Below are 27937 nucleotides of genomic sequence, written 5' to 3' on the forward strand. Positions count from 1 at the left end.
AGTTGCACCTTGAATGCTGATACTCTAACACACTTATTCTTCAAACACAAAGGAAACCCTATTGCCTGGTGACCCCAAGTACTACAGATATAAAATATAATCTTTGTCGGGACTAAAATTAATTTTACTGCCAGCATAAACCTTAAAAGAACACAAATTAGCACATGCGTAATCTAAACACATGATCAAGATCCATGACGGTCAGATTCAGCCTAATTGGAAAAGAGATGACATCTGTCACCAGCAAATCCTCACAAAGGAGGATGTGTTCTCCTTTTTTTGTTTTGTTTTCATCTGTGCTGAAACAAATACTTTTGTCTTGGATGAATAATGCGGACAGAGGATCTTGGTAAATGTGCACTGCTGGAACTTTGATAAGAGCGCTGCACAAGAACCTCATTCGATCATTTGCAAATGTCGTGAAATCCTCCCCAACTGCAGTACAACAGTACTGAAGTGCATTTATTTAGTTCTTAACACACCTTAACACGCCTGCTGTTGAAATGGCACTAAAACCATTTAAAAGATATACCAATGTGAAGTATGTAAATCTAATTAAATAAACATTTGTATTCCATTTACTCAAAACCCTTTGTGAAAATCCCTCTTTAATGATGCAAACTTGGGTTTGCTGCCTCGTTGGACTCCAAGTTGGGTTGAAAAGCACTTTTGCACACCCAGCTATTAGATCATTGCTTCATTAAGCAGATTAAAGTAAATATAGATCAGAAACAGTTAAAATAATTATTTGCCACCATATCAATATTCAAGTTGTTTGTAAATTGCGCTGTGTAATTACTTCATTAGTATTTTCTCTTATTTACTTATGTGAGCGAAAAGCACATAATCCCAAACGGCTTGACTTCACACTGGTAGTTGATCTATAATGTATGCTCAAAATGAGCAGCTTTTAATGTTTTCTATATATTAATACTAGTCCTGTTCCTCCGTGGTGTAAACATTAAACTTGTATAGTGGTAACTGTGTAATTGGTGTGGGCAAACTGAAGTGGTGCACTGTTCGGTGGCTTACACTTGTTAGACATGCGAGGGGTCATCTCATGCTCCTTTTCATCCTTTAGCTTTCTGTCATGACAAAAGCGGCATTGTGAGGATGTTTGTAATTAGGTTGGCAGCAAGCAGAAGGGTGATCAACTGACTCATGAAGACTGAAAAATCCTTGACAGCTGCTCTGCATCTTCAATTGTCTGCCCGCACCCCCTCTACACTTTCACAATATTGATCGAAAGTACATTATAATTGAAAGGCATCACCTTGAGCTGAGCTTGTATATTGGGGAGATTTACACGTAAATTGTTTCAGGCCCAATTGTGTCTTTCTTCATTATGTGTCAGGATTAAAACAAAAATAAATCCAAGACAAAAAAAACCCCAGAATTGATTTGCATTTAGATTTGCATTTGATTCACTTTGACAAGAACGTTTAAAATAAACTTGTAATGAGAAAGAGAACTGAGCCTTAAAGAAAATAAGAGCAGGTAGAATCTAATTATTGGGTGTTTTGGAGTAGAGAAATTCTTCATTTTATTCTGATTGATTTGTGTAATAAAACACATTTATCATCTGCCATATGTATTTTGTCAGATTTGAAAATTTTATTCCAGCATACTCTTCCTCTGAATAGACAATGCTTACAGTTTTGCTGACAGTTTAATAATTCTGCCCGTGCAGCCTGAAATTAAGTTGATCTTATCAATTGGAGACCATTGTGTGTATTGATTCAAGGATCTAACCGTGTCAGTCTGTGCACAAAAGGTGTATGACAGTTTTATTGCCTTATTCACAGATTAGACTCTGCACCTCCACCACGAAGGGGAGTTGGTAGAGATCAAAAAGTTAGGTGAAGTCTTTCGCATTGTTGCTCCCCGCTGCTCGTTAATCAGTTTGACTGACACATGGCTGCATCTCCTCACTAAATTGTCATCTGTCTCTGCCATTTAGAGTCTGTTTCTCAAGATAAATAGCTTGTAGTGCAAATAGAGATTCCGTTTTGATAAGGCTAAGGGAATACTTTATGTCCCGACATAGTAGTTCTGCTGTTTGTAAGGACTTTGCTGATGTACAGTTAGGTCAAGAAATTTGGAAAATGAATTGGGGAGTATGTTTTTCTGCGATTGGCTGGCATCCAGTCCAGAGTGTTATCTACCTCTTGCCAGAAGTCAGCTAGCTAATCCAGATAAGTGGTATATAAAATGGATGGATGGAAGCAATTTTTATGATTTTGCTTACGCCCCACCACAATAGATTTGAATCAAGATGTAATTGGAGCGTACATGTACATGATTTTCATATTGTATAAAAAAATATTGTTATATTATATATGAAACACTTATTTATATCAATATACACAATCTGCATACAATCACCTCTCTGTATTAAATATAAACGTATTGAAATGTAAGAAAGACAGCGCCCACTGCTGGATATGGTGAGATACTGCCATGCAGTTGTTATTGCAGTATCAGAACTGGTCTAACGGTCAGATCCATTGTGACATGGACGAAATTCTCATCTTTTTGGCTGTAAACACCACAATAATGGATTTGAAATCAAACAAACAACTCATTGGACGCCACTTCACAGTGCAGATGGACAATGACCAAAGCTTTCTGTAAAAGCAACCAAGGTTTTTTTCTTTTTACCCCAAATTTGTGAAACATTATGCAATGGCCAAGTCCTGAAGCCGACTGAGCATGTATTTTACTTGCTGAAGACAATAATGAACGGAAAGTACCCCAATAACAAGCAGGAACAGAAGGCTGTTGCAGCACAGGCCTGGCAAAGCATCACCAGGGATGGAATTCAGCGTCTGGTGATGTCGTTGATACGGTTCAGACTTCAGGCTGTAATTGACTGCAAAGGGATGCAACCAAGTATTAAAAAGTGAACGTTTGATTCTTGATTGCTAATTTATCCCATTACTTTTGGTCCCTTAAAAGGTGGTAGGCATATATAAACTGTTGTAATTCCCACACCAGTCACCTGATTTGGATGCAAATACCCTCAGATTCAAGCTAAAGGTCTGCAATTCAAGCATATTTTGTTCATTACATTTCAAATCCATTGTGGTAAAAGATGAGAATTGTGTCCATGTCTTAATATTTATGGACCTGCGTGTCATAAAGCTAGTCGTTAGTGAAAAGTGGCCTTTGAGATATCATCAGACAATGCTGAAGTTCTATCGTGGTGACACTGCAACGTCGCTATAATTGGTCAGAACATTCTTGCTGTTTTAACGGTTTCTCTTCCCTGTGGGTTTCAGTTTATTGAATTACAAAAGTAAATCTAGTTTTGTTGCAGCTCATTTGTTGAGAAACATTCTTAGTTTTACTTCCATTAATATACACTTTTTAAAAGATCTGCGTGAGTCCAATTAGTTCTCATCAATCAATGTGTACATAAAACTTGGGCATGACTTGTTAGCTACACATTTCATTCTCACAAATGTGGTTGCGTTATCTAAGAACATGCTGGGTTTGTTTGTTTGCCAGCTGCAATGCTCGTGGCTCCTAACTTTGTGGAAAAAAAAGACTTTTCATCTGAGTGCAGGCTTGAGTGGTCCAAAAGTTTCTCTTGACCAAATTGATCTCTGTGGGAAACACAGCACAAGACTCAAAATGACTTATTTTTAGTAGATGTTTATTTCTTTTTGACTAAAAACATTGGCTCTTCAGAATAATCCCAAGTTCATTAAGGCAGGATCTGGTCTGATTACTGCTCTTAGGATGTGTGAGGGAGACGTTATGATATTACAGTGTTGTGAAAAAGTATTTGCCTGTCAAATTCTCATTTTGTTTTGCATAGTCTCCCCACAATGTTTTAGATCACCAAACTAATGTAAATATCAGACAAGTAAGCAAAAAAATGCATTTTTTAAAATGTTGATTTTATTTATTAATGAAAAAAACTATTCAAAGCTACGTGGCCCTGTGTGTAAAAGTAATTGCCCTATTTTTAAAAAAATCATTAATTAACATTTTTTTTGGGGGGGGAAAGATGGGTTCATTTTCACTGGCCATGCCCAAGCCTCATTACCTCCAGACCTTTTCAATCAAGAAATCACTTAAATAGAACCTGTCTGACAAAATGAAATCAGCCAAAAGATCACCGAAAGTTAAAACAAAATGACAAGATCCAAAGAAATTCAAGAACAGATGAGAAATAAATTAATTGACATCTGTCAGTCTGGAAAGGTTTAAAAAGCCATTTCTAAAGCTTTAGGACTCAAGCAAACAATGGTGAGAGCTAACAATTGGGCATCAGTGTGACAATTGGCTGGTTTCCTTCTCCTCATTAACACTCACGCCCTTATGTCTCTGTTGATTTCCTGGCAGGTTCTGACCTGCAGGTTTGCCAAACCAAAGGTCTTGCCTGCTGTTCCAAAAAGATGGAGGAGCGATATCAGGTAGATGCTCGCAACAACATGGAGTCCAGCCTGCAAGTTGTCAGTACTCAACTCAAACGTATCATCATCCAGAACGCTGCCATTTTCCAAGGTAAGTGCTGAGATTTCAAATCCTCAAAAAAGATGAGATGGTTTCAACTAGGCTGTAAAAGATCAGGATTTTGGGGGCCGATTAGCAAGTTTAAATAAACCGATAACTAATCACCAATCCGATCACAACTTTTGAAGACATTTATGGGACAAATATTTATGTTGTTGTCAAGAGCTACATCCTCTGTCGCACCTTCACAAACTAATGCACGTGTCCAGCAAGTTGACAGGTGCTGCTGCCAAATCAAGGTTCTAACAACATACAGGGATTGTTCAAGTGACTGGCTGTAGTTTGGCTGTTGGTGGGTTGGTTAGGGTTAGCAGTCCCGACGTACGACGTTCCAAGGTTAATGAACTAGTGTGCGCACAATACGTTGTCACACGGATTCAAGAGGACACGCTCAGTACGTTTTATATTTATGCCTTTGAGGCATTTTTCATATACAGGTATTCAAAATATATTTCAAACATTTATTGTAATTATGACCTTACTTCTGGTTAGACTATGGTGCGTTCCGTGTTAAGTACAAAATCGGATTAGGAATAGAACTCCGTTGTAGACCCTGGACACCCTCAAAAAGTGTCTATTTCATTTCTGAACTGCAGAGAGTACCGTCTATTTATTATTTATTATTACTTATTTATGTAAGTAAAAAATTGGACAGCTCACCCAGCGACTAAATGACACCAAACAGATGTCGGGGTGCTATCTGAGGATATGCGATACTATTATTTGCATTTGTTCTTGATTTTATTTAGAATACTGTCCATAAATACACTGTAAAACATTGCAATTTATACATCTCCACAGCAAAGAGGTGCACCTTTTCATAATTTCTTTGTATATTCTTCACACATTTGTACTGACAATGCCGTCCGGTCTTTCTCTTTGCTATTTTGGGATTCACTGGCCTGACTTCTCTGTGAACACACATTCACAGCCCCTGACATGGCAATTAAAATGTGGGGTTTAATGGGGACTGTGGGGTTTATTTGAATTGGTTGTCCACAGCTAACAACATTAGAGACAGCCTCACTTTACTAGAAGTGGTTCAATACTAATTGCTTTAGCAAAGGACTGCAGAGAACTCCCAAAACATCCCCCGCAATGAAATCCTTTTAACATCCTGGTCTGATCTGTCTCTCTCCACTTTATCTTCCTCTTCTCCCTCAGACCCTGTCATCCTCTCTCCATCTCTGTCTCCATCAATCTATTTGTCTTTCTCTCTCTCCCTCTCTCCTCATGTGTTCATGCTACCAGTATTGGGAATCGAGCACATGCAGTCTTTGCAATCTTCTTTGCTGTTCTTTTTTTCTCCACTTACACTTCTTACACTTACTCCTACCACAGATCAAAAGGCTTCCACTCTCCCTCTCCACTCGTCTATCTCCCATCTCTGAGTGCTCCAGCTCTGCATCCCCCTCTCTTTGCAGGTCCACATGCTCCTCTCACTTTACCCAGCCTCACTGTACAACTGCAAGCAAAAGTACCCACACTCTGTACTTAAGTAGAAGTAAAGATTCTTGTGTAAACAAATACTCGAGTAAAAGAAGTATTGATTCAACTTCTTTTCTTAAGTAAAAAAAAACAAAAAAAAAACACTTGAGTAAAAAAGTAAAAAGGATTTTTTACTGTCAATTATATACCTGTTTTGACAACTAAAAACTTCTCTGTAAACAGAATAGTTGCCGTCTTTATCAACCTTCATAGTGCTTGTACTGAGAAAAAAAAAACAGTACACTTTGCTACAAGTTTTGACAGGGTAATTAGGACTGAACTAATAATTCTAAATATCCTGCATGAGCAAAACAAAACAAACACAACAAAAATACTAAAATAGCTAAAAGCAAAAAAACAAAAAAAGCTACACTTTACCTCTACGTCATTTTTTCAGATTAGGTGGAAAATATTTGAATGCCAGAAGCTGGTTCTTTTAAAGGCTGCACAAGACAACGCATTCGCTATGAATTATTCTTGTAGCCAACAACCAAACAAGATTCTCCTAAATAAGCCCATGGATAGGGAATTTCTTACTGGATCTGTTGCGCCATTGCCTCCATGGCACTGCTGTTTTTTCCACCTTGTAAGTCCTTGAACTCTCAATCAATCAATCAATCAAAATCTCGACTTGACTTGTACCTTGTGCCATCTAACGGAAGAACATTTATATGTTCTGCCTTTCACTGTAGGTCGCTGGCATAGATAGATGAAAATTATTTGTAATGAATAAATAACAATTTTTCTACCAAATTAAGTGAAATTGGATGGTTTTCTTTGACATCCCTGATGACCTCTCACAGCAGACTAGTGTGCCTCAGCACCTTTGTTCAGAATCACTGGCTTAAACAATAGTCCTCTCTTTCAGATCAATAACAGGAAATAGGTAAGATGTTAGGACTTACTAATGGTGTGTGGCTCTCACACACATTGCCTTGTTTGCTCTTTGGCAATTTGCTCTAATGATCCTGGGCTAATATCTTAATGTCATACTGAGGAAATAATGTGCAATGGAATTATTGCAGCATCTACTCAGATTTGTGATGGACTCAAATTTCATTTTGATTCACATTAGTGAGATCAACATCAACTTCCCCTGCGTGCCATGATTGCCGCACGTAATGGCCCAAAGCTTTCAATTTAGTTCAAAATGAGAATCTGGAAACCTGTTCCGAGTGCTCGTCTTGAAAAATTTAAAATGAGAAGCCAAACTTGCACATGCTGGGAATTTAATTTCATAAATGAATTATGAATATTCTGTTAGAGTATTATCAGTCAGCACGTGATGCAGCGCAGTGAGCAGTGGAAATAACTTCATACACATTGCAGCAGTCTGTGTCAAAACTGAGAGACAAGTACGTTACTAATATACTACTGTTGTGCTCAAGACCACACTATCCGAGACCAAGACTTGTCCAGGACCAGAACTCGGTGAGACCAAGACGAAACTTTTGGGAGTCCAGACCGAGTCAAGACTGAGACCATAAAAATCCATTTTAAAAATCATGACAAGGTTGAACAGTTAAAAAGCATGCTCTCTTGAATTGAATAGTTTTTTTAAATTCACTTGACAGCCCAAAACACGGTGTTTGAAAGAAATTCAAAGCACAACATGCAAAAATATCTAATCTCTAAGATTTTTGGGAATTTTCTTGCGAAACAATAAATTATTTTATGTATTTAGAAATGAAGATTTGAAGAAGCGCTCGATTGCATTTAAGAAACATAAGAGACTGCAACATTTTGTGACCTAAAGGTGCACACTGGGATCTCACAATATTGCCAAATTAAGGTGGAATTTAAACCTCTTTCCCGAAATATTGGTGGGGGGTGGTGTCCATCAGTCACAATGCTGCGAAGGTTGCAGCCATTACAAGGATGGCAGAGGGTTAACAACACATTTATTTCCAGGTTTTTTTTATGTTTTACCAAGTGCTTCTCCTTCTTATCACAATAATGAAGTTGAAGAATTAAAGAATAGCAGATCAGTGCTGCTCACGACTGGTCTTGACGGAAAATTTCGAGTCTGGCTAGTCCGTGACTGAGACAAGACCAAGTCTTTTGGGAGTTGAGTCCGAGACAAGACCTTCAAAATGTGGTCCTGAGGCCGGTCTCGAGAGCAAGACAGGTCTCGAGTGTTACAATACTATAATTTTAATACACTATTATAGTACAAGTGTATTCAAAAGACCACTTGATTTTTATTACTATGCAACATTAATATTGGGACTTTTGCCATATGCAGGTAATCATAATCGAGCCATTGACTATTTGTTCAAAACATTTTTCCCTATATGAAATAATGGAAATCTAGCTGTCCCAACCACCATAAAACTATGGACACGCCATTTTTAAATACCATTTTGTGATCATGATTGTTATACTAGTCTAAAATAAAAATCTATTCCTATTAATAAACAATTAATAAAACAATCGTAATAAAATCTATAAAACACTCCATCTTAATTTCATAACAAGTGATGACACTTATGGTGAGTCTTCGTGCTTTGAATGTGAGTACTCTGAAATGGACATTAGTTGCAGACAGTTGCACTGTTGGACCAGTGAAAAATATTAGCAAAAACGACAGAGGAGCATCTGTTAGTGATTCTTACGACAATATTTGTCACGTTTGGGGTTTCGTCGAAGGCGAGGAAGGCAAGGCAAAAACATGGAGGACCCAAGTGCAGGGATGCAGGGAGGCAACGCAGTAGTGCAGGAGTATATAAAAAAATGGTATTTTATTCCAAAAAACAAAGGAAAACGAGGATCACGAAAAAGTCTAAATGCTAAATTAACAGAGTCCAAAATCTAAACACAAAGTAACAAAGAAACACTTGAGTAAACCCAAAACAAGAAACAAGACATGACTGATAAAATAACTGAGCGACAACTGGCGACTATGACATGGCACAGACAGAGACAATGACACCTGACAATAACATACTGCAAAGACATGTGACAACGACAAGAACTGAAAGAAACGAGGGAACTAAATACAAACAGATTGACGAGACAACGAGGAACACCTGGACAAGACACGCGTGGCTGGAGAGAGCTGATTGGTCGACACAAGGTAGACGAGAACAGGTGGACACAACAACCAAATGAGCACACGACAAACATGGAACACAGGAAAACATGGAACAAAACTAAACACAATCCAAACCAAAACACAGACCATGACAATATTAGATGTGTAATTTACATATAACATGATGTATGAGTGAGCTGAATGGTAGTTAGTGTTTTTTTATTCTAAAATGGTAATTGCTAGCACGCTACTGCTAATCACGAATGCTAACCGTTTAGCAAAAGCTGATTCTACCATACACTTAGTACCCACATATGCAGTTTAAGGAAAGAAGTCCAACCCTCATAAATGAGATATGCATGTTAGTATGTATGTTAGATCTGAATTAACAATGATAGCTGAAGTGAATTGTATTATAAAATCTTGAATCTATTTTAAATAATCTGTTTTTAAATGTCCAATGAAAATGATAAATTAATTTATATTCTTAATTGTATTTTGGTCCAATCCCACGTACATGTGGAATGGAGCTGGCGGGATGTGTGTACTTATGCTTGTACAGCGCTTGTGTAAAATGACACATCAACCGACCACAATGCTTTCGGCTCAGTTTCATCACAGTCCATCGCTCCTCTGCAGCCGGGGGTAACAATTCTGATCCTCAGGGCAGTCATACCCAAGTCCAAAGAGCAAACCCAATTAACAAACATGAGACGACAGGATTGGCCTGGATTGTTATAATGTCATGCACAGATATCAAAGAGTGTGAGTGTCATATCTGCCAAATTGGGGCAACCAGCCCATGCTCCTCTGTCATTGATAGCAGTCTGGATCAGTGGACTGTTTTCAAGGTCAGGGCATGGATGCTTTATAGTACGTTTTAGGCAAGAACAATCTAGTAATGAGGTAGTTTTTGTTTGTGTTTCTTCCGGAGACCGACGCTAACATTGTCCAAATCAATGCTGCAAATATGACAGTTGTACCGGGACCACAAATGTGTGCTTCAACTACTTGTCCGTCTGGTCTTATCCAAAAGTGTATTTTTAATATTCTACTCTATGTATATTTGGGTTGAGAAGTGGAGTGATGGGGTAATGGTGATGGAGTAATGCGTCTCCTGGTCACTGTAAATGTACGCTTTGCTGGAGAAGTGTTATCAAGCGTTATCTTAAGTTATCTTGATAATTAACCCTGCATTCCTCCATTCTGCCATTAATAAGTGCACACCCACTGCCCAAATGTTTTAGTGTTGAGATGGGTACAATAACAGAATTGTTGTTAAAAAGTTCTACTTTATGACTAACTAGCATTTCCCAGCTCCAGCTTGTTGGTATGTAGAAGGGGCAAAGCAAGGTTATAAATGGCCCATTTGGCTGCCTTTACCTGAAGGTCAGGATTGCGACGACAAGGTAGGCCTATATCAGATCGGTCTGATTTGTGGTGATTGAAGATAAGATATTATTATTATTATTAAGATATTTGATTCTGAGAACTTGTTTTGGCTCACATTGCCATGTTGCATATAATGGCCATGTGGGAGAAAAAAAGCGCAATTGTTTTTACTGGAACGCACCCACCCATCTTATTTTCTATACTATTGTAGTTACAGGTATGGAGAAGATCCCAGCTGACTCTGGGGTAGAAGGGGGCACAACATGAACTGGTCGGCAATCAATCGCAGGGTATAATGTATGTAGACAAACAACCATTCTCGCATTCACATTTCTGGTCAATTCAGAGTTTTCAATAAATCTAACATACATTTTAACTGAATGTGGGAGGAAGCTGGGCTACCTGCAGAAAACTCACGCAAGAGAGATGCAAACACATTAGGAAGGCAACACACAGGAACCTCAGAACTGTGCACCAGACTTACTAACCATTAGGTCAACGTGCTAATGCTTTCCTTTAACTATGTACGGTATTGTAAATCTAGCCTTAATGTGAATGATGAGGAACTGGAAGGAAACAAGCAGCAGTGTTCACAGCTCAACATTCAACTGTACAGATGCACACTATTTAAAAAAGTGGAGTGAACAGAAGTGTGAATGAACATTGTCCTTGTCTATTCTCATACCTTATTCCTAGCAGGTAGCATATTTAGCATTTCATTAGCAACCTCCAATATTCGATCGACTTTCCTTCCTATATAATTATTCTAACAAGGAATCCGAATGGTAGAACCTTTGTGGTTGACCTTGTAGAGGAATTCAAGATAGTGCTGAATGGACATTTTCAGAGGCAGTATCCCAAACGAGATGTAACAGGGGGTGAATGGTGAAGAATCCCGATAGGCTCCAGCTGCCACTAATCAAAATCGGATCTTCGTGCCCTCCGCATCTATTCTCTAAGTCGTCTCGTAAGCTGTCTTCTTGTCCATATATGCTGCAGGCCGTTCTTCCAGTCATCTACTTTGCTATAAGAGCTCCTTTGCTACACTTCCACCATCCAGTCATTTTGTCTACTGAAGTAGTTTCCCCTCAGTAATCCAATAAAGACTGGTGTGTTGTACAGTATGCATGCTGCGAATTGTTGTTTATGTGCTGCCCCGTAACAATCTAATAACTTAATGATGTGGAGAGGCACTTTTCCTGTGTCCAATGGCCTCCTTGGAGCATCGTTTAGCACACAATGGGCTAGACCAATCATTAACAGATCTTCCTCCATCAACTTGCAATTTTAACTTGAACTTAATTGCCGTTGAGTGCGTTTTATCATCATGCCCATCATGTATGAGTTTTCTTGCACTCCTCTTCTGGCAAACTGTTGTACAAAGTACGTACTATGTGCATGCTCACTATTTGAATGCAGCGCTTTTGCTTGTCGCTTAAAGGAGTCACCAATGAGTGTGTCTCTATGCAGTGAGTTACCTCAGAGAACATTTTTGAGTGTGTCAGTCTGAGGCGAAACATAAAAAAACAAATAATGCACCTGTGAATCCATGGCGACTGTGATTTCCCCTCATTATCCCTTTGTGGAGAGACTCAAGTATATCTGGCTTGTGTCACCAGAGGCAATTGCAAAATAGATGCACTTCGTCGCTCGTTTAGGATGACAAGCTTTGCTCATTTAGTAACTGAAAATATGTGCCCCGTGTGTTTTTATCATTATGCACATACATAAATGTTTAGATTGATGGTATATAGCAGCCTGGGGCACTGATAGGAAAGTAAATGCTGTATGCATCAAGCAGTCACATTGATTCATGTTTATGTAGCAAATTAACATCTGCTGTGTTCTTTTTAATTACCTTACAGTGTATGTACTGTATATGTGCGACCTTCCTGTGTGTGTTTGTATGTTCTTCTCGGGCTTACTGGGTTTTCTCCAGGAACTCTATCTCCTATGCAATTTAGATGAATTGAAGACTCCGCCCTCGCCTACCAGCGTCACTCACCTCTTCACTACCACTTCATGCCACTTCCCTTTTGGTTATGGTTGGAGCCACTTCGGTAGTCAAGGTCCCGACAGTGTTAGATGGGAAGTATGCAGTTTTCAATCTGCTAGCAAGATTTGAACGTAGCCTCACTTCACTCCGCCCTTCGCGTCCCTGACCAAAGCCACATCCGTCACTAATGTGCACTGTAAACAAGCCGGACGTTAGCCACGGCTGCTAGATTGGTAGCATGGCGTATTCATGTTGGAATGTTGCAAAGACTAAGACCCCTATCTGCCAAGACCCCTATCTCACTGGCCTGGAGACTTTTTGGCAACCTGATGGCGACTGGAGTCTCCGCTGCAACTCTATGACGTCTCCTGGTCTCTCCTGGAGACTTGCTGGGTCGGCAGGTAGTATTTATTTTAATTCAAGACATATAAAATATATGCATCCACCCCACATACTGTATTTTGATTTTATTATACCAATTTCCATCCCAGAAGGTTTTTTTTCAACCACTTCAGTGGTATTAAACACTTTAATACAGTATTAGATTATTATGGTAAATTTTGACAAGATTAAATCATTGAAGAATTTATTGATATTAATCACACATGATAGTACAGTTAACTCATTTACACATTTAAACAATGTAAACCCCAGTTACTGTCATACATTGTTATTCTTAGTTTTTGGTGGGTAACGTTTTGGACATGACATTGCTGTATGTTAGCAAGCAATAACATGGGATATTCATTTAGACTGCTGAGAGAAGCTGTTAAAAGTATAGAATGTATTCTTCCTGAATGACGTGAATCATTGACATGTTTTTTACCCAGATATCACTTTGTTTTTATTCATTATCAATGCTCTCATTTTTCATTGTTTGGCTTCCCAAAATGTGTCTTATCCCTACAGGCTTTATGTAGGTTGCCAAGCTCTTCTCCACAGGAGGTCCCGGCTTCCTTCTTAACAACAGAGCTGGCACTCTGTTAGAAATAAATTCATTATATACTTTTTTTAATCACAGTCTTTTTATTTGACCAACCCAAACATGACAGCTGTCTCTCTGTTGATAATATTTCAGCCAGTCAGCGCTACATGGGGTAAAAATTCTTCAAAAGTGTAATTATGAAAGAAAAGAGCCACTTTCACTCTCACACACACACACACACACACACACACACACACACACACACTTCTGGAGTTCTCATCTTACATATGTGCTTAACAAAGGATGGGTTCTCATCTGAGAGCGAGTTATGTTGTATTCATCCTGAGCTGATGATCTCTGGTGTGAAGGTTTTTTTTTTTTCCTGGCTCTGCTCGTTTTGAATATGAAGGGTAAATAAGACAGACTGGTAACTTTTGTTAGGAAGGATAAATAGGACAGTCTGGTACGTTTTGTTAACATTTTTAATTTTTTTTATATGTGTTGTAATAGTTTTCCTTTGAACAACAATGTTAATCAAAAAAGTTTTCATGGAATTTTAGACGTACACTCGCTCCTGTGTAAGGCATTCATTTGAACCTTTTCTGATCCCAGACTTTGACAGAAACAGCTCTGCCTCATTGTATTCGTTTATTTGCGCAAGAAAACAGTTTTTCATTTCAGACTTCGTGTCACCATGGTGACTGTTTTCACAAGGGGAAACGCATAATTTCTGTTCATCTGAACAATTCCTACACCACCTAGCATGCTGTGTTTTTTATGCTGATGTGACCCAAAATTGTCATGAGTGGTTTTTCAGGACAAGCCGAGTAGCTCTTGGTGTTTGAGCCACATTTTAATGATGCACCCTGTTGCACGCCTCTCGAGCTGAATTTCATCATGGAAGAAAAACAAACAGTGTGCAGTGAAGATCAAAGTGTCATTTGAAATGCTCTCATCAAACAGAGCAGAAGGGACTGACAGCTCCTTCCATCTCCAGCTGAGAGAAAGAATTGTTGTTTCTTGGGCTGTCTGATGACAAGTTCATGAGCTGGGATGGAGAGCATCCAAAAGGGTATGCCCCAATCTGACTTATGCACATGTGCAATGAGCTCGGTATTACCATATGTCACGTTTGCTGCCAAATGGATACGAAACTGGTTGCAGACATGTTTCCAGATCTACAAGCTCAATAGATGCAAATTTAAAAGCATTTAAACAGCCAAATCTGTATTTATAATACATGTTTTGCAAAAATTTGGATCATCTGAAGCTGAGAGGTTGGGTATTCTGACTGATCACCAGTCAGTTGAAGGAACAATGTCAAAAATAGGCAATTCATATATCACATTTATAGTATTCATCCCCCCGGATCAGAAATATGCATATAGGCCACTCATGAAAAGCTAGAAAAAATAAATGACTAAATTTGTTTTCTAACTTTAACCTCTCCCCAAGATCATGATCAATCATTATCATTGTATTTATACTATTTTACTATATTTATATTGAATATATACACACAATGTGTTACAGACAGTTACTTTGGGTGAGGCAGGGTACACCCTTGACTGATTGTCAGTCAGTCGCAGGGCACATATAGACAAATAACTATTCAGACATACAATCCCAACTATGGGCAAAACACACCCAAAAAAAACCCCCACAGTAAAGCTCTCTACTTTTGATACCAATTGATGTCTTACTGCTTTGAATGTAAGTGAGCTTTCTTCACACAATTTCCAGTGTCTTTCTTTTTCTCTTCTCACGTTCTTCTTTCAATACCCCTTGTTGAGGCTGCTGCTTCTTTTGGAAAAACAAAACCAAACATGCACAGAGGTAATCATTTGTTCCCCTGTGGTGTGCTGAGGATGTGCAAAATATGCTAATGATACATCTTGCGTGACAGCAATTGAAAGTTGGAATTTTTGTGCAACTTTCGAGATGTACAGTCTTTTTCATGATGATTCCCAATTATGTGTGCACAACCTCAATAATGTACAACCTCAGGTGTTCTTTGGTAACTTAGTCATTATTATAATTTCCTGTTTGTTGATTGACCAGGAGAAATCACATAATTCCACTTAGTGTCTTATATCGTAGTAAGCTATGCAACATCAATCTTGCCCTAAGTTACCAAACATGTTTCTTTGCTCTATAGAGGGCTTCATGCAAAGCCGTAACAAATATTTGCAACTGATTTGTTGTGGCTGCAAAAGTTCCCTAGCCCTTACAAGTCAAAGCCATCGCACCTTTTGATCAAACTCTTTTGCGTTCTGTGAGTTCATCCTCACCAAGACCATGAGGTGTTGGCCTGTCAATCTTTGTCTTTGTGCTCACTTTTTGTCAGGTTGTGATTTGGGACCTCTGCTCCTGGATTAATCTTCAAGGTCTTATTGCTTATGAAAATCATCTCTAGTGTTTGCAAAGTGCACTCTGATGTCACTTCACTCGCACGTCTAAGTTGTTTGAGACTGATTGAGGTTCCAATTCGAGTGTTAAAATTGAGTGAGTAGCTTTCCATTAATGGTTCAAATTAATTTTTATTGTACTTTCTGTCTTCACCTCGTGACCTCACTGCTTGTCCTCTGGCTTTGACCATCTGCCACTTCAGAGCGATACATATTTTATATCTGTTCATGAAATATTTAAATGCTTATGCAACATGATCCTAGTCATCCAAAACAACCGTGGTTGGGCGGAGGGGCTGTGTCTTTGGATAAATAAAAAGAACGGCACTCAGTAGCCTCGATCAGTGGTTCTCAACCTTTTTTGTCTTGTGTACACCCTGAACAATTTTGGTATACCATGAGTACCCCCTCGCTCATCATACGTGTTGATGATTCTCCAAAAGTACAACTTAACAGAACTGATTACACTGGGGAACAATTTGAAAAGAAAATTCTGAGTCAGATTTTTATGCCGATTAAAACTAAAATTGGCATGCAGATTCCAAAATTCCAGTCAGTTTTTTTTCTAGCACGTCAAGTTCCCCCCCCCCCCCCCCCCCCCACAGCTTACCCTCCAGATAAGCAAAATTCCACTGATTAGCTGTAGACTTGCCAGTTGATTAGGATTGGACTCATCTCCAGCTACGTGGCAACATGTTTGTGCAGTCGAAATTGAGACAGTGCGGTGAGAGGTGTGTGCGGCTCCCAATAGGTCAGTACTATCAATATCTCCAAACAGAAAGCTAGCATAGTAGGAATTGAAAGGATTTGTACCATATCCTTTGTAAAACATAATAGCGTCAAATAAACATTGAAGTCATGCCTGTTTCTTTCATTGTATTTCACTGTATGTCAATATTTGAAAAGTTTTATAAAACAAGCACATATCTGTTAAGTACAGTATTTGTCATATTTTTTTTTAAGAAAACGGGGATCTATAATTCAAAAACTTGACGTGATAGAGAAAAACTGAGATCTGTTTTGGATTCCGCACCCAAAAATGAGTTAAAAACAACTGTCAGACCGAACTCAACAAAAATTGTGTTCCCCAGTGTTATTGAATGAAAATCATTTAATTTGAACATTTTTAATTCTCAGGCATTGTCTTCTTTTTAACTCAAATTAAACATAAAAATAAGTAGTATAAATAAAAGAAATATGAAATTAAAATTAATAATAAACCTACCTTTGTTATATATAACTCATAACATTTAGTGGTATATGAACCCTCTCCTGAATACAGAGCAACTGGATGGATTTAAGGACATTTGAAGCAATTGCTTAATTGCATGAGGAAAGCTGAATTTCGAACTGTCCCAGAAGGCAACACCTGACTTAAATAGATGTTTATTATGTAGTTTAGTATCTATATTTTATATACACATAGATAGGTAGCTGTTATAACATGTAAAATGAAAAAAAAAGAGGACAAGTTAAGGTTTACACAAGTGCGCACACACACTTGTAATTATGATACATGACAATAAGTGACGCGGAAAATATATATTTTTTAAATTTCAGGTGACATGTTTAGCAGTGGTAATAAGTTGTTTAAATAGTAAAGCAGTGAGAGACTTGTGACGGGATAGTCATAGTGAAATGCTTACTTACAACTGGCTCCTGAGCTAGCTCGCTACGCTAGCTGACCATAACCAAAGTCAGCAGCAGTCCGAATGAGCTCGGTTTTCTTTGTAAATGTGATCTGAAATAAAAAAGTCCTCCATTGAATATGATCCAGAGTCACCGTCCATTCCTTCACGTTTAAACAAACGAGTGGCAAAAAGTAACTTGAAGCCATTTTAAAAAAAAAACCAACAACAACAAAAAAGAATATTTACGACTGTAATTATATATGTCTGCCAAACTGCCGCTTATTGTGAAATTAGTTGAATTGAGTTCACTACCACAATACAGCCCTCTTATGCGCTAGTAAATCCAAGCAAAAAATTAGTCGATCGATGGCTCGTGTCTCGAAAAAAATCTTAAATTGGGTGATACATCTCAAGGCAACATTGTATTTTTATGAAGAACCACTACTTTCACTCCGTAACATTGAGTTACATTCTGCTCTCCACTTTTATTTTTATCTTTCTCTATTATGGCTTCCACGATCTACAGAGACACTTCCGCCTCAGGTGGTGTCACAGTACTCTGTTTCACCAATCCAATGTAACCCCTAGCGATGTTTGACTCTACTTCATCACTCTAACGGAGAAAGGCATTTACATGACTGCACAAAAAGTCTCTTCAGCCCTAGCCTCCGCACACAGTTTTCAAAGTGACTAATTTACATGAAATATAGACGAAAGAATGGAGTTGGAATACCTCTGGCCTCACATTTAATCTACAATTGAAAAGAACAGTTACGTCGTGTGCTGAGTTGATTTGTTCGTGTTTTTATACCTCTTCCTGTTAAGTCTACTGTACTTTTAACAAGTGTAAACAAATAGATAATCAATATTGTTTCTTGTGGCTGAATTTCTTAATTTATGGTATTTTATTATTATTATTTTGATTAAATTGTTTCAATTTGTTTCAATTTTGGGTCACTGATGGTGTAGTGATACACTCGCCTGACTTTGGTGCGGGCAGTGTGGGTTGAGTTCCCTCTCAGTGACAGTGTGAATATGAATGCGAATGGTTGTCCGTGTCTGTATGTGCCCTGCGACTGACTGGCGATCGATTCAGGGTGTAGTCCGCCTTTCGCCCAAAGTCAGCTGGGATAGGCTCCAGCGCCCCGTGACCCTAACCAGGATAAGCGGTGTTGAAAATGGCTGGATGGATGTTTCAATTTTTTGGCTAATAAACCCACCTCTGGTCAAGATCCATTGCAGTAATGTATACTGTAAGCAAAATTTTCTATATTGCTTATCGTGTTCATGGTTACGGGTGAGCTGGAGCCTATGTTTAGGCGAAAGGTGGACTACACCCTGAATAGTCGTAGGGCATATGTAGAGGCAGAAAACACTGAGACACTAAGTGGGAACTGAACTCATGCTTCCTCCACGGAAGTCAGGCTAGTGAACCACAACATTATCCATGAGATAATGTTTTCAAAGTTACAAAAATGAGAACTGTCACTTTGCATTGGCTTGTGTTCATATATTTGTAGCAGCACAGTCTGATGATGTTTAGTATGTGCAGTATATAACAATGGCAATGCCTGTAGAGATGTACTAAAAGACAATCAGAACCATATCTATCTAAAATTATATAAAGTACGTTATTTAATTGTAGATTACTTTATATTCTTTGCGCAAAAGTAGAAAAAAAAAGTCTGAGGCTGCCAACTACGGGCGGGTTTGCTGTCATGACCACAGATATTAATGTTGTCTTGTTACAAACAAAACCAATACTAGTGCTTTGTGGCCGTCAACCATGTTATTTTTGTTAAGTGTTCAACTTCTTTTGCCTGGACCATTTTAATGTTCTTCAAGTGGGATATGTTCTACTTCCAATCAGCCTCAAATGCAGCATCGAGGGCCGGTTTAATTTTCACATCAGAGCCACAACAGAAGGTCTGGAATTTATCCGCCCTTTAACTTTTACACAGTACTCAGTAAAACGGGATAATGCCGCAACTGTGTGTTCTTTTGAAAAAGCAACAAACCATCCCAGAATCAGAATATTAGATACATGATGACAACAGCGGCGGCACGGTGGCCGACTGGTTAGAGCGTCAGCCTCACAGTTCTGAGGTGCGGGGTTCAATCCCCGTCCCCGCCTGTGTGGAGTTTGCATGTTCTCCCTGTGCCTGCGTGGGTTTTCTCCGGGCACTCCGGTTTCCTCCCACATCCCAAAAACATGCATTAATTGGAGACTCTAAATTGCCCGTAGGCATGACTGTGGGTGCGAATGGTTGTTTGTTTCAATGTGCCCTGCGATTGGCTGGCAACCAGTTCAGGGTGTACCCCGCCTCCTGCCCGATGACAGCTGGGATAGGCTCCAGCGCGCCCGCGACCCTAGTGAGGAGAAGCGGCTCAGATAATGGATGGATGGATGATGACAACAGCATCAGCGTAATGTATAAAGATACAGACAGCAGTAAATGCTTTCCACACAACATTCCACAATTGGTCAATCTTTGTTTTAGTCGAGTCACAACTGTAAGGAATACCAGCCAGCATTTTAGGCTGTAGCTAAAGGTAGACTTGTCCATGTTTAGTGAAACTCGAGTGATGAAGAATCACACCATGTCAGCCCAGCAGGACTGTAAGTGGACGTCAAGGTCAAGCAATGACTAATTGGGTTACACAGTGAGACAGAAGAAAGAGAAGCAGTGCAAAGAAGCCCTACACACTTCTCTGCCTTCATGGCGTGAACGATGTGAAGAGAAATGTTTGGGTTGCGAGGAGTCTGCACTGAGTCCCATGGGAGCACCTCTACCTCCCTCCCCCAACACGATATCTCCAACCAAGTTGGATAGTAGAGGGGCTAAGTGGTGTGAAGCAGGGAGCACTCCGACAAGCTCCATTACGCCCCCCCCCCAACCCCCCCACAACAAACACACCCATTCCCAGTCGGCCTGTCAGTGGAGAGGTGACGGGCCAGGAGTTTGGGAGTGGTGGGTCGATCAAAGCGGTCGAGTAACTCTCAAATCTGCTGCAGTATACTGTTCATTACAGCTGTACAAGTAGTTATTCTGTCAAGCGTCCCTGACTCGTTGGCATTCAGCGTTTCTTCTTCTCAGAGATAACCCATCTTACAGACAGAAAAGGGAAAAGAAGATAAATATGTCGTGGCAAATTCGGACCTTGTTAGTATCGATCCCCTCCGACTGAGGGGCTTTTCATTTATAATTTATCGCTGCCTGATGGCCAAGATGGAGGTGGAGTGGGAGGAGATGAACTGTATTTTAGTACGTCTTCATTAGGAGTCTGAAATGTTTTGTTTTGAATTGTAATGAGCCACCCGAGGGTTGTGCTTCAGCCTTGAGGGAGGGGCTCTGTTTAGCTGTGTAGGCTGTGAGCCCATTTTGGAGGATCTGACGAGTGGTGGCAGTATGTTGCTGGGCCCACTTCAGGGAATTTGAACAAGAGGAGCGAATCCTGACCTAGTAATATTTGAGGAACTCTCGTCACTGCAGCGGTTTACTCAACAGAACATGCTCGGGGGATCCCCTGAAGAGTGTGATGCGGAGGAGCTGAGTGTCACCTTGTCACTCAAACCACTTGCCCTCCAACCTCCTTCGCATGAGTCTCTATACTGTTACCTGTCTCCTTTACCCAGAGTTGCTTCTCTCACAGCCATCCATCACAGAACCCTGGTGCTGTTTTACTAGCTGTCAACCTCTGCAGGGACTCTCATTATTTTGCATTTATTGTTTTATTCCAAGTAAATGGAGTGAACGTGCTGAGTCCCCCTCTCACTTTGGAAAGACATTTGTATATGTTGTTGTGTTCACGTTAAAGGCAATGCATTCACTGTGGTTGTGTGTTCTCACATTCCGGCTGTGTTAATGTGTGTATCGCTGCTCTGAAGTCAGACAGAGTTCATAAGTTCATGCAGTGTTAATGACTGAGAGTACCACCGTCTATTTCCACAACACTCGTCTTGTTTTTGTAGTCATGACACAGTTCTTCAGCTGAGCAAAGGGCTTCCCCTACGAATTTCTCACCGCAACACAAAGATTTAAGATTAACGAGAAAAGAAAAAACGCCCAATCTGAAACGACTTTTTGTACAATGAGGTCAAGTGTACTTTAGGCTTGTCTGTCTTATTCCCAAATGCTGTTTGTCTTATCTGAGGCTTACTGTTCTCCTATCAAATTTTATAACAAACAAACAGTGCCATGGCAGCCTGACATGAAAAATTGTTAAAAATAACAATCTGCATTGTTTTCCCAGATATAATATTTGGCCACAAGGCCACAATTTCATGGCCAACTCTGACTCAAGTTCTGCTGGAAACTCCTTCTGACAGGGGACTGTGGCATATGTTACCAGAAGAGCTTCACAATATGTTTGGGTCTCCTAGGTCGGACAGACATTCTCCCCCACCATCGCACCCAACTAACCACCAGGTGGTGATTGATTGACAGCTCTGCCATTCTCTTCTGTCCAAGACATGTGGCCGCACTTCCGATGACAAAACGATAAAATTGATCATCAAAATGCAGCCTAGTGCACAAAGAATGCTTATGCTTATGCTTGAACATGGTGTTCCTTATGGACAATCTGTGAAAAGCACCGAAGTCCAGTAAAGTACCACTCGGTTTCAGGCCAAAGTAACCGTTGCTCCCGATCACGTCCTTTCAGGTCTCACTGCCATTGAAAATGTGAGCACTGAAGATCCCGAGCAGAACGAGGGAGTTCCCCCTGCAGGAGTTCTATCCATCTCCCCGGTACCGCCCCTCCAAGGACTCCAGAAAGTGTGGGTACTCTGAGGTGCTGTTTTGTCTTCAGTAATGAAGTTGTGAAAACTGCATGATCCAATTCAACTGTGAAGTTTTGCAGTATGGTCAAGTGTCTTGTCTACAAATCATATGCAATTTCCAGCCTCACTTTGCAAGTAGTTTTTGCAAAGCTTTGACTGAGAACTATGGACTTTTTAAAAGTGTCCTTTTAAGTTGTAAAGGCAAGGCATTCATTTTCATCATCAAACTGAAACAAATTATTCATTCATTTAAAGATGGGGTGACTTGTTATTCTGATGAATGGAATTCAATTTTGCGCTTCGTCTTTTTTCCACTTCCTCTCCTCCTTAGTTTCTGACAAATTTAAAAAGAACAAAATACATAACATGCATTCATAGGGGTTTTCCGCAATGAGGGCAGACCTTGCTCTAATAAAAAAGGCATCACTCATATTCATATATTTTTCATAAGGGCACAAGATGTAGCACATTAAAAAGATGACACAAATGCAGTGAGATCCAGCCAAACCCCATTAAAAGCCCAGGAGAGGTGTTGGGTTTAACCACAACATTTCAGAACAAACTGGGTACAAGACCTTGGGGGTGTGATTGTGACTAGATCTGTTTACAACATTCTCGTATGAGTGAAAAGGCCTTCTTGAGGTTAAAAGAGTCAAAATGAGAGTTTCTGTCAAGGCTAATGACCAACCTAGGGGAAACAGAAGGAAAAGGCTAGTGTTTTCATAATCTACAATTTGAAAAATTGATTTTATTGGCGGCGAATGAAGTCGGCTGTAAACACACCCACAGCAGCGCAGACCTCGCTCTTTTAGAAGGGTGTGCTGGTTCACAAAATTACCACCATTGGTCGAACCCATCTATCGCGCTGAATTTATGCCAGTGAGAAAAATACGGACCATGTTCTTTATGATGTACATTCGAGGTGCATAGACCATACAATTTATTGTCAGGTAGTATCGAGTGAAGTGATGCTGAGGTTGCCTGTGTTTAAAGCTAAGAGCGAAAGAATCAGTCCAGGGCAACAGTTTCATGAATTCCACTTGGACTTTTCTTACAGTATTCTTTGGAGTGTTCTTAAGAAAATATTGATGAATGCCTAATTGTTCATGAAAAGTGCATAGGTGGAATATAAGAACAAGTTTGAGCATCAACAAAGCCGCACCATATTGACACTGGGCACCAACAAAGAAGTATATCTGCATGAATAGACAAACACATAAACAGAACAAAATAATAATGAAAAAGTTGTGGGAAGGCTATTGCGCGCCTTCTTTTGTATCTTTTCAAACCAGCATCATCAATGGCATATCGATCTTCAAACAGAAAAGTGACAAAAAAGAACATCTCGTTCTTGGCTACGAAAGCAAGCCTTTTGTGGTGGTGCTCATAGACAGTGGCCCTGGTCATCTAGTCTTGATTCCCTCTGACAGAGAGCTACTCTGTTCTTTGAAAAATAATAGGAAGCCTTGGGAAAAGCACTGAAAGACACGGCATGTCACAAAATTACTTTCTCTCTGAGTTATTTTGCTAAAAAGAATTCCATTTTTCTGTCCCACCTTCAGGTCTCTGTGGAAGTCTCTGTGCCTGACATAAAATAATGTAAAAAAAAAAAAAAACTGCGACTGAATATTAACCTTCAAAATTAAGCACAATGAATGTAACTATTGTTATGCAGGACACACTGACTGTCAATGTCATTTGGAAGTCTACACACTTTGAATGACATTTGAGAAGCAGCTTCTTTGATGCTTTTGGCGCAACACTGAATTGAGGAACGGAAACATTAAATCTACGACACTGAGCTGCTGCTGTGTTAACCACGACTGTCACTTCTCATGTAAGTCTTCCTTGCAGTGCAAAATTGCACTTACTCTTTTTAACTTCCCAAAGAAAGTTTTCTGGTATTGGAAAACATCTTATTAAGTTTGTGAGAAAAGCCTTTGCTGTTTCTTTTAGGCAAAGCAACATCTTTTGCAAAAAGCGTTGCACAATTGACCCATTTGAGAGAGTTAGACCTGACATGTATAGCTATCTAAAAAGATAGACTTTTTGTTGAAAAAAAGAAAAAAGAAAGTCTTATGCTTCTTTTACCAGCATGAATTTAGTGCTTTAGCCAACATCACACCCAATTTCCGCTTACATGTTTAGGTTATAATCACCGTAAAACAGCATCTTGCCATCACCATCAGCGGATACAGTGAAATTGACTTAGTGATCTCATGAAATCTCATGGAGATGTTAATGTTTTACAGTGTCCTTGCCACAATGTTTTTTTTAAATAGCTAACAATGAAGTATGGTAACTGATGTACTTTGCATTGGATCAGCGGTAGAGAGGGCAGGCTGAGCATGGACTCATTTGCATACTAACTTTAGCAGGCTAATTTTAGTGAGGCTAGAATACTTGCGTACTTAGTGTACCGGAATTCTTGTTCCTTAGGGTATTTTGACAAAAGCATGTCAATGACATGGACCAGGGACCTTAAATTGTGTGTGTGTGTTGGGAGGGGGCGGACGGTGGGGGTACATGTTCCGGTAATATGTTTCCTTTAATAATAGAAAGCAAGGTATAACAGCACATTTCTACAAAGCTCACGTTATCAAAGAATTACATTGACATTTTACATTACATTGAAATAGTTTAAAAAGGCATGTGAATCTGAGTGCAGGTGTTTAACATTACAGTATATTCAAAATCATCATGAAGTGGACATACTGTACGTGGATTTCAGAGGACACCCACATGATGCAGTTCTTTGCATGTATGTTGACACACAACTGGCGTGCAGCCTAGTGTGTGTCCTGTCTTTGTGGTTGTGGGAGTAATTATGGAGCCTCAGACGGAGCAAGACACCAACAGATGTCCAGAAGAGGCTTCATTCTGGATCAAAGTCAGCGAAAATAATTACACAACCCACCACTGTCCCTTTCCAAGAGAAGACTAACTTCCTACTGCTTCAAACCAGAATTGGTTTTAGCTGCAGAGCGTGTGCACGCACACACACACTCACACACACACACACAGTTCTCCCCATTGAGCAGGGAGATGCACCTGTGACTCTTCGGGCTCTACTTTCGTAGACAGCGGAGGATCCTGGTTTTTGTGCAAGCGCTACGCTCGCTGCACGTGTTTGCCAATTTAGCAGACCTGTCTGCGCCAAGCTGGGCGTTCTGGTGCAGCGGAAGGACTGTCCTTGGAGATACGCCTGGCAGAGTCACAATTTGTTGGCAGAAAGTCAAACCATGTTTTCCCCATTTCTGGATAATGGCTCTCACCGTGGTTCACTGGAGTCCTAAAGCCTTAGAAATGGCTTTGTCACCCTTTCCAGACTGAATTACTTTTTTTTCCTCATCTGTTCTTGAATTTCCTGTGGAATTCTGTTGCAGCTTTTTGAGATCTTTTGGCCATCTTCATTTTGTCAGACAGATTCTATTTAAGGGATTTCTTGATTGAACAGATCTGGAGGTATTCAGGCTTGGGTGTGGTCATTGAAAATGAACTCACCTTTCCCATAAATGTGATCACCCACATTAAATTCATGATTTAACAAGGGGGCAGTTTTTCGCACAGGACCAGATCGCTTTCAATATTTTTTTCCTTAATAAATAAAATCACTATTTAAAAACTCAATTTTATGCGTACATTTGTTATCTTTGTCTGATATTTACATTTCTTTGATGATCTTAAACATTAAAGTGGGAAACGACAGTAAAAAAAAAAAAAAAAGAGATACCGCATATACTTTTTCACAGCACTGTAGAGCGTTGGTCAAATGCAGTTTTGGTGAATTTGGTGGTGCAGGCAGACAGATACCGAGTGCTGCGCCAGTGGTTATCACCAGCTCATTCTGTTTTTCACATTGTCACATTGTCTGTTGCCACGCCATGGCCAGAGCAGTGACAATGCTCCACTTACGCACTGATCACTGCAATAACGCATCGTCCTCTTACGCACAGAGAATGGTGCCATGTCTCTTTGCGAGACTGCATGTGTGCCAAATTTAAAGGAAATGAGAAGAGACGCTTTGATTATCGGTGACAGAAGTTGGCTGTAAACACTGCCACAGTGGTGCATCCCGCCCACTCTCAGATCTGCAAGCCTGCGCTCATCTACGAAATTACCAACATTGGTCTAGGCTGCCTCTGGCGCACAGTTGCCTGCCACGCCGGATTCACACCGTTCACGAAAATAGAGCCCTTTGCGTTGAACTTAGTGTTCATGTGAGCATTTTTTATGTGTTACTACTAGAGCTAAGATTGAGAGCGAGCAGACACATTTAGAATAACATCCATCTAGCATCCATTTTCCATACGCTTTTTCTCAGTTGACTTTGGGTGAAAGGCGGGTTACACCCTGAACTGGTCGCCAGCCAATTGCCAGGCACACATAGACAAACATTCGCACTCACATTCACACCCACGGACAAGTTAGTGTCTTCAATTGACCTCCCATACATGTTTTTGGAATGTGGGAGGAAACCGGATTACCCGGAGAAAACCCACACAGGCACGGGGAGAACATGCAAACTCCACACAGGCGAGGCCTGATTTGATCACGGGTCCTCAGAACTGTGAGGCAGATGTGCTAACCAGTCGACCACCGAGCCGCCCTAGAATAATATTACTCACGTAAATATTTTATCTTGATATCATTAACACACAGCCTGAAAGCTGAGAACAGACTTTAAAGACAGGCGTCTGCTCTGGCATTTCCATAACCTCGTTTCAACTAACTGCATGGGGTTATAATAATGGTAAACAATAATATCATTGATTAGTTTCATAACAAAATACTTTAATTTGATACAAGTCAACTGAACTTGCATCAATATTACAGTGATAACATTGATTTGGTTTATTGTAGCCAAAAATACATGCATGTCAAACACTGTAAACTGTCAACTGAGAAAATACAATATTGTAAAAGAAAACAAAAATCTGAAATCCAACTCTCATGCATGATTTCAATTTATGTACAGAAGCTGGATCCTATTTTATTTGCTGTTGAGCTGTGTTTGGCCGCATACAATATTTGCATACTATATCTCAGCTTTTATTCACACGTATATGTATAGAGTTCATGTCATGGAGGTAGATGGAAGATAATCCTTTATTTTAATGAACAGGTAGAGCTCCCAATCTTGCTGTTGAATCACTGACTCTGTTGATGCTCAACATGGTTATGATGTTTTTTTTTTTTTTTTTTTTGTGCAACATGGATCTGGGTTGGGTGGATGCACTGGTTCTGTTTAGTTTGGCCTTCAACAGCTACCTGTTGGAAAGTAAATGATCTAGTTCATTCAGAGAGAGGTGCCATCTTGTTTAAAAGTATCCAAGAGTTTTGAAATATGATGCTAAATGGGGAATTCATTAAATGAGAGAGAGAGAAAAAGCATTCTCTTTTTCCTCCAGAGACTTCAATCCCCTATGGCTGGATCAGAGAGTAAAGTTGCAAGCCAGTTTTTTGTTATTGTTTATCTTTTGTTTCCCACAGATTGATGACTTACGGCGCTGCCGTTTGTTTGTTTTGAAATACCTGAAGCAATTTTTGCATATTTATTGATGATAATAATAACCTGTACTGAATTAAAGTAAGACCATCTGCGTTGCCGTTTGAAGAATATATTTGATGGATAGAGAGAAGAATGCAGATGTTCGCATAATTCATCCATTCATGCATTTTCTAGAGTGCTTGTCCTTATTGTGGTCATGGCTGAGCTGGAGTCTATCCAAGATGACATCAGGCAGGAGGTGGGG

General features: G+C 39.8%; 1 protein-coding gene across 2 annotated transcripts in view; it reads left to right on the top strand.

The window, feature by feature from the left end:
- Positions 1-27937, top strand: part of gpc3 (glypican 3) — a 116602-nt gene that overhangs the window by 5489 nt on the left and 83176 nt on the right. For both annotated transcript variants that reach the window (XR_009790609.1, XM_061788464.1), the window contains exon 2: positions 4354-4515. Coding sequence is in view for 1 of the 2 variants with exons in the window: in XM_061788464.1 (XP_061644448.1) it covers positions 4354-4515 (162 nt within the window). In the remaining variant the exon portion in view is untranslated. The remainder of the gene's footprint in view (positions 1-4353; positions 4516-27937) is intronic.

The sequence above is a fragment of the Phyllopteryx taeniolatus genome, chromosome 10, assembly GCF_024500385.1.
Source record: "Phyllopteryx taeniolatus isolate TA_2022b chromosome 10, UOR_Ptae_1.2, whole genome shotgun sequence".
NCBI classification, from domain to species: domain Eukaryota; kingdom Metazoa; phylum Chordata; class Actinopteri; order Syngnathiformes; family Syngnathidae; genus Phyllopteryx; species Phyllopteryx taeniolatus.